The 12,145-nt window shown below is 40.0% G+C and overlaps 1 protein-coding gene across 4 annotated transcripts in view; it reads right to left on the reverse strand.

Annotated features, from left to right (window-relative positions):
• The window catches only part of ANOS1 (anosmin 1), a 192,237-nt gene that overhangs the window by 80,077 nt on the left and 100,015 nt on the right, over positions 1-12,145 (reverse strand). For all 4 annotated transcript variants that reach the window (XM_032619052.1, XM_032619051.1, XM_032619050.1 and 1 more), the window contains exon 3: positions 639-701. In XM_032619052.1, the coding sequence (XP_032474943.1) occupies positions 639-701 (63 nt within the window). The remainder of the gene's footprint in view (positions 1-638; positions 702-12,145) is intronic.

Here is a 12,145-nt window from a genome sequence, read left to right on the forward strand (position 1 = left end):
AGCGGCCACCGTGCCGTCAGCCTGGCTGCTTCACGGCAGGTCTCTGGGTCCCTGGTTTGCCCTGGAAGAGACAGTGCGGCAAAGCAGCCCTCCCCCTCTTCAGCACAACTGATGATTTTATATAGTGGTTGTCTGGGACAGCAACGCTCCATCATCTACCTGAGAGCACGGGGAAAGTAAGGTGCCTTGCATACGGGAAAACGTGGGCAAGCCTCAGCCCAGAGTATGGGCTGCCCAGAGGGTGAACAGCCAGGTGAAAATCTCGGAGAAACCCCACCACTAATAAAAGGGTGGCTTCCTCCAAAAGCTTGAGAATTATCATGCCGAGAATCACCCACGGAAGAGCCATAACGTGAGGTGGGGGGAGGGCAACAGCTTGAGCCCTTCTTCACTGGTGCTAAAAAAAGTTTTACTGTCTGATTAACTAATAATGGAAGCAGTGGGTGGCTAGGTTTTAAGAAGTCTCGAGAGTTTTTTTAAGGTGAATTTACACACACGTGCACACACACACACACCTGAAGGAAAGTGAACTTCCCCAGCCCCAGAACGTGATGCCCTCCCATGCCAAGGACCCACTGGCACGTGGTCAGCCTGCAATTGCGTCCCGAGTGTCCGTGGCTGTGTATGGGGCCTCTTACCTCACAGAAGCTCTGGCACTGCTGCTTCCGCAGGTCCCAGGACACCTTGCAGGGCTCCAGGCACTAGGAGAGATGAACAGTGAAAACCAATCAGTAAACACGGGAAAGAAACAAAGCCCAAAAGGAAAGAACCCGCCCGTGCACACTCCTGACTTCTCAGGGCCTACTTTTCCTAGTGACCTTAGGAAATCCAATCCATCAGCAGCTCATCGTAACTGTGTGTATCATAGGAATCCGAGCCAAGGGCGTCATGACCGAGCAGGGACAGAAAGACATACGTTTCCACACAATCGAGAAAGGAAAGCTGCAGAGTCTGGAGGCGACAAGCAGGAGAAGCAGGTGTGTTCACTGTCAGCCTCAGCACTTTGGATACTTACTTTTATTCAGTAAAAAATCGTTTCTAAAGGTTGTTGTTACAGATGAATTTTTTCCTCATCAACCTTAACGATAACTTGCTTTTAAACTGACAACGGAGGGCTGTGTTTTGAATATTCTTCTGTAGGTGACTGAAGTATTGCATTAAATATATGTATAGGTATATATATATATGTTTATATATATCACAGCCATTATTGTTAACTTATGTGTTTATCTCAGTGAATCCAGCAGCATTCCCATTTACGCAGTTTAATTACTCTATTAAAATGTATGGAGGGCTTCCCTGGTGGCGCAGTGGTTGAGAGTTCGCCTGCCGATGCAGGGGACACGGGTTCGTGCCCCGGTCCGGGAAGATCCCACATGCCACGGAGCGGCTGGGCCCGTGAGCCATGGCCGCTGAGCCTGCGCGTCCGGAGCCTGTGCTCCGCAACGGGAGAGGCCACGACATTGAGAGGCCCGCGTAACGCAAAAAAAAAAAAAAAAAAAAAAAATGTATGGAGTAAACCTGAATATGAGACTCTGCCGTAAGAGCTTCAGAATACCGTTTGAATACATATATATAATTTACACATATGATTTAATAAATCAAAGATAATAGCCGGGATCCACTGTTCAGTAACAACTGTAATAATTAATATTATTGAATGAACAAAGTATAGATACATGCAAATGTAGGTTTTATACACATACTACTATATATAACGTACAATTATAACACTTAAAATATAGTACTATATATACTATCCATATGATACATTGTAATAAACAAGACATAACAGCCAGGCCTCATGACTGAAATGAAAATCTTACATTCGCATGAATGGATATTTGATTCTCCAAATTATATTCTAATGCAAATTTTAATTAGTACAAATTAATCATCTCGTAGGGTTAAATGACAGTTATCTAAATATTGGCACACCCTGGTTCCCAGACGCTCATGGTTATTCTATGTATCTGACTTCGACTACTGATAAATTTTCCAGTTGATATCAAAATTCTCAGTTAAATTTCAGACATATATAATGTAGAATTCAGAACACACACCTGTACTATATTTTCACTTTACTTTCTAGTAACCTCCCTGTTGTCAAATAAATACACAGTTTAAAGATGAACTGGAAGACTCTGTGGTGAAATTTACTTTGCAAATGTCCATTGCTATTTTTTTTCAATCAAAAAAGCATATATGAAAACAAACTACTGACTGTATCAACCGTCAGTCTGTCACAGCACTGCTCTCAAAGTGCGATAAGTGACCAGTAATATAAGCATCACCTTGGAGTTCATGGGAAGGGCACTAGGTGTACAGAGTCTAGCAAGTTCCCCTGAAAATCCTGGTGCTTACACTAAACTTTAAAAAGAACTGCCTTACTGTGGGAAACATTTCCCAATATATATGTGTATCAAACCATCACACGGTACACTTTACACTTACACAACGTTATATATGTCACTTATATCTCAATAAAGCTGGGGGGAAAAAAGAACTGTCGAATTTGATGAAAACAGAGTCTGTAACGGCTCTTTCTTGGTTCATGTAGGTATCATTTAAGAATCAGTCTACTGCTTGTGAGAATATTCTAGATTTTATATCCTTTAATGGTGCATATGAACAATTCATTTTTAGTTATTTTAATGAAAAAAACTTGAGCTCGTCAATGATGCTTTTCCAAGACCTATATAAGCTTGTCCCAAGTCTGTTAGTGTTCACCTCTTCCAAGCATGTTCTAAAACAAATGCACAGTTTTTCACCAATATAACAATTCTAAAAGAATACCATTTTTCTAATAGCAATGAAATAGTTTAAAACTTGTCTACCTTACATAGTTCAAGAGCTCCCTAAAGAGTGAGTTATGTTTCCTAAAGGGACATCCAGTGCCTTACCCCACAGAGTTATCCTTATTTGTTGCAAGACATTGGCTCCTAGCCTAAAAACTTTACTGGTCATTTAATAAATATGCTTAGACCTAACTCCTTCTCAAGACTACTTGATATGAATAAGTGGCACTCTTTAAAATACCTTGCAATTTTTTCATTTGAAGAAGTGGCCTACAATGGAGCAGGACCACACCACAAGACCTGGGGATTTTTCACGGACAGAGGCTCAGCTACTTACAAGTTAAGTATCTGTCATTTCACTTGGGAAACATCCAACAAGCATTTATTCCATATAAAAACTGTTCAGTGCAATGTGGCTGAAAATGTCTCAGAATAATTATGTGATTCTTGCTTTCTGTCATTGCCTGAAAATGTAAATTATGAAAACAAGATATTACACGTATACAGTTGCATTTTCATAACTAGAGACACGAATGAGTGCATTAAAAAAGTCAATCCTGGGCTTCCCTGGTGGCGCAGTGGTTGGGAGTCCGCCTGCCGATGCAGAGGACGTGGGTTTGTGTCCCGGTCTGGGAAGATCCCACATGCCACGGAGCGGCTGGGCCCGTGAGCCATGGCCGCTGGGCCTGCACGTCGGGAGCCTGTGCTCCGCAACGGGAGAGGCCACAGCAGTGAGAGGCCCGCGTAAAAAAAAAAAAAAAAAAAAAAAAAAAGTCAATCCTTTGTGATGTCCATGATTCCAAATAACCATATTCCTGACAACTTGTGGAATAAATGCCTTATAAAAACTAGATATCATTTACAAAAGTGGGCATACTTCTGAAATGCTAACAAAAGCAATACATAATGCACTTGTCTTCTTGTTAATCCAGAATCTCCATCTGTCAAGTCTAGCATTGGTATATACAATTCATTTAAAGTTCTATTTTAATTGCATGCTTGCCTCATTTCTAGTCACCACTAATCAGGAGCAGCTAAAGATACGTCTCAAAATGCTACTAATGACAGCCAACATTTTCCTTTAGTAATCCTCTGTGAAAACTACCTGACAAGCACAGCCTAGATGTAAACATTTATGTAAATCTTGGCAGGATAAATTTTGCAAAGCTCTATTTCTTTACGGTGCTACTGGCCAGGTAAAATGATTTCAACAAAAGCCAAAGAGGAAAAAAATGACAGCCATTTCTCTCACACTTTGAACAAGAAGAAAACACTTTCTATTTCTCCAAGTAATAATAATAATAAAGTACTGCTAAAAAAAGGTAGTCGTAAAACTCGCTTCCACGTGTGAAGGGAGTAGAAGTAATACCACAAGCAAACAACTGCAACTCTTAAGGGCCGTGAACACATACTGCGTCAAACTACAAAAACAAACAAACAAAAACAGTAATCAAGGTTAGTATTTTAGCAAGTGGTTTAGCCTTTCAAGTTTCAGGCCGATCAACTGTTTGAAATCATTTCCTCCTAGGCTACTGCTTCAAGCCCAATGAAGAAAAACTTCACATTTCAGAGAAACTTAAAAAAAAAAAAAGTCTGAGCCAGCTAATCACATTGATCATCATTTGGAATGTAGCTATCAATTTTTTTTTTACTTAATCTAGACAGATACATTCACAACATCACTTGCTCAGATGATAACTGTATATTAAATTTATATTTTTTAAATGTTCAGTAATATTCCAAAAAAAAAAATGTTCAGTAATAGAGATTGGTTCAAGATGGTGGAGTAAAAGGACAAGTACTCCCTCCCTCTTGCAAGAGCAACAGAAACACAACAAACTGCTGAATAATCATCGACAGGAAGACACTGGAACTCACCAAAAAAGATACCCCACATCCAAAGACAAAGATACCCCACATCCAAAGACAAAGATACCCCACATCCAAAGATAAAGGAGAAGCTGCAATGGGACAGGAGGATGGGCGCAATCACGATAAAATCAAATCTCGTAACCACTGGGGGGGTGACTCACAAACTGGAGAATAATTATACCACAGAAGTCCACCACCCGAGTGAAGTTCTAAGCTACGTGTCAGGCTTCCCAACCAGGGGGTCAGGAAATGGGAGGAGGAATTCCCAGAGAATCAGACTTTGAAGCCTACTGGGATTTGATTGCAGGACTCTGAAAGGTCTGGGGGAAACAAAGACACTCACGGAGGGCACACACAAAGTAGTGTGCACATCAGGACCCAGGGGAAGGAGCAGTGACCCCACAGGAGACTGAACCAGACCTACCTGCTAGTGTTGGAGGGTCTCCTGCAGAGGCGGGAGAGTGGCTGTGGCTCACTGTGGGGACAAGGACACTGGCAGCAGAAGTTCTGGGAAGTACTCCTTGGCGTGAGCCCTCCTAGAGTCCTCCATTAGCCCCACCAAAGAGCCCAGGTAGGCTCCAGTGTTGGGTCGCCTCAGGCCAAACAACCAACAGGGAGGGAACCCAGGCCCACCCATCAGCAGTCAAGCAAGCGGATTAAAGTTTTACTGAGCTCTCCCCACCAGAGCAACAGCCAGCTCTACTCACCACCAGTCCCTCCTAGCAGGAAACTTGTGCAAGCCTCTTAGAGAGCCTTATCCACCAGAGGGCAGACAGCAGAAGCAAAAAGAACTACAATCCTGCAGCTTGTGGAACAAAAACCACATTCACGGAAAGATAGACAAGATGAAAAGGCAGAGGGCGGTGTACCAGATGAAGGAATGAGATAAAACCCCAGAGAAACAACTAAATGAAGTGGAGATAGGCAACCTTCCAGAAAAAGAATTCACAATAATGATAGTGAAGATGATCCAGGACCTCGGGAAAAGAATGGAGGCAAAGATCGAGAAGATGCAAGAAATGTTTCACAAAGACCTAGAAGAATTAAAGAACTAACAAACAGAGATGAACAATACAACAACTGAAATGAAAACTACACTAGAAGGAATCAATAGCAGAATAACTGAGGCAGGAGAACGGATAAGTGACCTGGAAGACAGAATGGTGGAATTCACTGCTGTGGAACAGGATAAAGAAAAAAGAATGAAAAGAAATGAAGACAGCCTAAGAGACCTCTGGGACAACATTAAACACAACAACATTCACATCATAGGGGTCCCAGAAGGAGAAGAGAGAGAGAAAGGACCCGAGAAAATATTTGAAGAGATTATAGACAAAAACTTCCCTAATGGGAAATGAAATAGCCACCCAAGTCCAGGAAGTGCAGACAGTCCCAGGCAGGATAAACCCAAGGAGAAACACGCCAAGACACACAGTAATCAAACTGACAGAAATTAAAGACAAAGAAAAATTATTAAAAGCAACAAGGGAGAAACAACAAATAACATACAAGGGAACTCCTATAAGGTTAAGAGCTGAATTCTCAGCAGAAACTCTACAAGCCAGAAGAGACTGACACGATATATTTAAAGTGATGAAAGGGAAGAACCTACAAACAAGATTACTCTACCAGGCAAGGATCTCATTCAGATTCAACGGAGAAATCAAGAACTCTACACACAAGGAAAAGCTAAGAGAATTCAGCACCACCAAACAAGCTCTACAACAAATGCTACAGAAACTCCTCTAAGTAGGAAACTCAAGACAAGAAAAGGACCTACAAAAACAAACCCCAAACAATTAACAAAATGGTAATAGGAAGATACATATCGATAATTACCTTAAATGTGAATGGTTTAAATGCTCCAACCAAAAGACACAGGCTCACTGAATGGATACAAAAACAAGACCCATATATATGCTGTCTACAAGAGACCCACTTCAGACCTACGGACACACACAGACTGAAAGTGAGGGGACGGAAAAAGATATTCCATGCAAATGGAAATCAAAAGAAACCTGGAGTAGCAATACTCACATCAGATAAAATAAACTTTAAAGAATGTTACAAGAGACAAGAAAGGATACTACATAATGATCAAGGGATCAATCCAAGAAGAAGATATAACAATTATAAATATACATGCACCCAACATAGCAGCACCTCAATACATAAGGCAAATGCTAACAGCTATAAAAGAGGAAACTGGTCTTCCCTGGTGGTGCAGTGGTTGAGAGACCGCCTGCCAATGCAGGGGGCACGGGTTCATGCCCCGGTCCAGGAGGATCCCACATGCCATGGAGCGGCTGGGCCCGTGAGCCATGGCTGCTGAGCCTGTGCATCCAGAGCCTGTGCTCCGCAACGGGAGAGGCCTGCAAACCACCCCCACCAAAAAAAGAGGAAACTGACAGTAAAACAATAATAGTGGAGGACTTTAACACCTCACTTGTTAAATGGACAGATCATCCAGACAGAAAATTAATAAGGAAACACAAGCTTTAAATGACACAATAGACAAGATAGATTTAATTGATATTTATAGGACATTCCATCCAAAAACAGCAGGTTACACTATTGTGTCAAGTGAACACGGAACATTCTCCAGGATAGATCACATCTTCGGTCACTAATCAAGCCTTGGTAAATTTAAGAAAACTGAAATTGTATCAAGCTTTTTTTCCAACCACAATGCTGTGAGATTAGAAATAAGTTAAATGGGAAAAAATGTAAAAAACACAAACACATGGAGGCTAAACAATACATTACTAAATAACCAAGAGATCAATGAAGAAATCAAAGTAGAAATCAAAAAATACCTAGAGACAAATGACAATGAAAACACAACGACCCAAAACCTATGGGATGCAGCAAAAGCAATTCCAAGAGGGAAGTTCATAGCAATACAATCCTACCTCAAAAAACAACAAAAATCTCAAAAAAACAATCTAACTTTACCCCTAGGGAGCTAGAGGAAGAAGAACAAACAAAACCCGAAGTTAACAGAAGGAAAGGAATCATAAAGATCAGAGCAGAAGTAAATGAAATAGAAACAAAGAAAACAATAGCAAAGGTCAATAAAACTAAAAGCTGGTTCTTTGAGAAGATAAACAAAATTGATAAACCTTTATCCAGACTCATCAAAGAGGGAGAGGACACAAGTAATATTAGAAATGAAAAAGGAGAAGTTACAACAGACACTGCAGAAATACAAAGCATCACAAGAGACTAACAAAAGCAACTCTGCCAATAAAATGGACAACCTGGAAGAAATGGACAAATTCTTAGAAAGGTATAACCTTCCAAGACTGAACCAGGAAGAAATAGAAAACATGAACAGACAAATCACAAGTAATGAAATTGAAACTGTGATTAAAAATCTTCCAACAAACAAAAGTCCAGGACCAGATGGCTTCACAGGTGAATTCTATCAAACATTTAGAGAAGACCTAACACTTCTCAAACTCTTCCAAAAATCTGCAGAGGAAGGAACACTCCCAAACTCATTCTATGAGACCTGATACCAAAACCAGACAAAGAAACTATAAAAAAAGAAAATTAGAGATTAATATCACTGATGAATATAGATGCAAAAATCCTCAACAAAATACTAGCAAACAGAATCCAACAACACATTAAAAGGATCATACACCATGAACAAGTGGGAGTTATCCCAGGGATGCAAGGATTCTTCAATATACGCAAATCAATCAATGTGATTCACTGTGATCATCTCAATAGATGCAGAAAAAGCTTTTGACAGAATTCAACACCCATTTATGATAAAACCTCTCCAGAAAGGGGGCATAGAGGGAACCTACCTCAACATAATAAAGGCCATATATGACAAACCGACAGCAAACATAATTCTCAATGGTGAAAAACTGAGCATTTCCTCTAAGATCAGGAGGAAGACAGGGATGTCCACTCTCACCACTATTATTCAACATAGTATTGGAAGTCCTAGCCACGGCAATCAGAGAAGAAAAAGAAATAAAAGGAATACGAATTGGAAAAGAAGTAAAACTGCCACTGTTTGCAGATAACATGATACTATACATAGAGAATCCTAAAGATGCCACCAGAAAACTACTAGAGCTAATCAATGAATTTGGTAAAGTTGCAGGATACAAAATTAATGCACAGTAATCTCTTGCATTCCTATACACTAACAACAAAAGATCAGAAAGAGAAATTAAGGAAACAATCCCATTCACCACTGCAACAAAAAGAATAAAATACCTAGGAATAAACCTACCTAAGGAGGTAAAAGACCTGTACTCAGAAAACTTTAAGACACTGATGAAAGAAGTTAAAGATGATAACCAACAGATGGAGAGATACACCATGTTCTTGGATTGGAAGAATCAATATTGTGAAAATGACGATACTACCCAAAGCAATCTAGACATTCCAGGCAATCCCTATAAAATTACCAATGGCATTTTTTACAGAACTAGAACAAAAAATCTTAAAATTTGTATGGAGACACAAAAGACCCTGAATAGCCAAAGCAATCTTGAGGGAAAATAATGGAGCTGGAGGAATCACACTCCCTGACTTCAGAATATACTACAAAGCTACAGTAATCAAGAGAGTATGGTACTGGCACAAAAACAGAAATACAGATCAATGGAACAGGATATAAAGCCCAGAGATAAACCCATGCACTTATAGTCAACTAATCTATGACAAAGGAGGCAAGGATATACAATGGAGAAAAGACAGCCTCTTCAATAAGCAGTGCTGGGAACACTGGACAGCTACATGTAAAAGAATGAAATTAGAACACTCCCTAACACCATACACAAAAATAAACTCACAATGGATTAAAGACCTAAATGTAAGACCAGACACTATAAAACTCTTAGAGGAAAACATAGGAAGAACACTCTTTGACATAAATCACAGCAAGATCTTTTTTGACCCACTTCCTAAGGTAATGGAAATAAAAACAAAATAAACAGTGGGACCTAATGAAACTTCAAACCTTTTGCACAGCAAAGGAAACTATAAACAAGATGAAAAGACAACCCTCAGGATGGGAGAAAATATTTGCAAACAAATCAACAGAAAAAGGATTAATCTCCAAAAAATATATAAACAGCTCATGCAGCTCAGTATTAAAAAAACAAACAACCCAATCAAAAAATGGGCAGAAGACTTAAATAAACATTTCTCCAAAGAAGACATACAGATGGCCAAGAAGTACGTGAAAAGCTGCTCAACATCACTAATTATTAGAGAAATGCAAATCAGAACTACAGTGAGGTATCACCTCACACCGGTTAGCATGGGCATCATCAGAAAAGCTACAAACAACAAATGCTGGAGAGGGTGTGGAGAAAAGGGAACCCTCCTGCACTGTTGGTGGGAATGTAAACTGATACAGCCACTATGGAGAACAGTATGGAGGTTCCTTAAAAAACTAAAAATAGAATTACCACATGACCCAGCAATCCCACTACTGGGCATATACCCAGAGAAAACCAGAATTCAAAATGACACATGCACCCCAATGTTCACTGCAGCACTATTTACAATAGCCAGGTCACAGAAGCAACCTAAATGCCCATCGACAGACGAATGGATAAAGAAGATGTGGTACATATACACAATGGAATATTACTCAGCCATAAAAAGGAACGAAATTGGGTCATTTGTAGAGACATGGATGGACCTAGAGACTGTCGTACAGAGTGAAGTAAGTCAGAAAGAGGAAAACAAATACCATATATTAATGTATATATGTGGAATCTAGAAAAATGGTACCGATGAACTGGTTTGCAAGGCAGAAATAGAGACACAGATGTAGAGAACACATGTATGGACACCAAGGCGGGAAAGCGGCGGGGGTTGTTGGTGGTGGGATGCATTGGGAGATTGGGATTGACATGTATACACTGATACATATAAAACAGATAACTAATAAGAACCAGCTGTATAAGAAAAATAAATAAAATAAATTTAAAAAAAATTAGAGATAAATCTGATTTTAAAATGTCAAGACCTATATGCTGAAAACCCAAAATACTTCTAGGTGAACTTAAAAAAGACATAAAGTGAGAGATATGTTGTGTTTAAAATAAATAAATAAAAAATAAAATGTACCGTAATATAAAACATGTTCATACAATATTCCACTCATGGCATAGTGAGCAATGAGACTTTGTGACATTTACTACGTTTACTACAATATTCTTATCATTTGGTTGCAGCTCAATAAACACCTGCTGAATAAATTTATTGATAAATTGAAATGTTTTCATAACCAGTACTTAGGACTGGGATACCCAAGCACTTCCAGAGACGAAGCAAATAATGAGGAAGAGTGAAGGGGGTAAATTTTGGATAACTGGGGTGACAAAAAGAATGGGAAACTGGAGAGGTCAGCCTATATCCAGGGAACACCTGCTCTTTACTGCCTTCTGGTTGTCTTCCAGAATTGCCTGACACTCAAACTTTACAGAGAAGCCAATGATGCGGAATTTATATAAACCCTTCCAACTTTTAAATACATTGTACAACACTGTACACGTCTTTTTTTATTGTAATTAATTTATATCATAATATACTAGAGGGAATCCCCTGGTGGTCCAGTGGATAGGACTCCATGCCTCCGCTGCAGGGAGCCCAGGCTTGATCCTGTAAGCTGCGTGGCGTGGCTAAAAAAAAAAAAAAGAATGATAATAGGTAAAATTTTTAAATTGCTCTAAGTAAGTGGTTCTGAAACGGGTGTGATTTTGTATTCCCAGGGGACATTTGACAATGTGTGGAAATCATTTTGTTATGATTAAGGGGAGAGGTACTGGCTTCTTGGGGGTGAGGCCAGGGATGCTGCTTCAACGTCCTCCAGGGGCCAGATAGCACTCACATGATTAAAAATTATCTGACTCCAGATGTTAACAGTGCCAAGGTTGAGAATTTTTGAACAACATGCAAAGGAACCACAGTAACAGAGCTGGTCCTGAGAAACAACTTCCCCAGGATGGAGGAGTAAATGCTACTCAGGACCATGACCTGCAATCATGGAACAATTCTATACATTTTGGCCACATTCATCCTTCTACAACACCGTTTTGAAGAGGTGAGGTCACTGATACAATTAGCCAATAATTATCGAATTTAACCTAAAGTACATGGTTTTACATTCAAAACGTCCGGTCAGGCAGCAAATCCTGTCCAACCAACTCCTTCAACCTCCTGTGAACTGCTTCCAGCGAAGCCGGTTGCTTTTCTGTTCCCCCAAAACAAGATCCTTTCTAATTCCACTGTGTTACGATATGTCTTCCTTACAGACAAGCTATTCCGTCCTTCTCCACTCAGATCAGTAGCTGCTTCAAACCATCTATTTTTGGCCATTGCTGTCCCCACAGCGCACACTGATTTGCCCTCTCTGCAACCATGTAGCATTTAGAGTTCCCCCCAAGAATTCTCACATTTCTGACTGATTTGTGGAGCCTATGACTTGTATTAAA

Source organism: Phocoena sinus, chromosome X (genome assembly GCF_008692025.1).
Source record: "Phocoena sinus isolate mPhoSin1 chromosome X, mPhoSin1.pri, whole genome shotgun sequence".
Classification (NCBI taxonomy): domain Eukaryota; kingdom Metazoa; phylum Chordata; class Mammalia; order Artiodactyla; family Phocoenidae; genus Phocoena; species Phocoena sinus.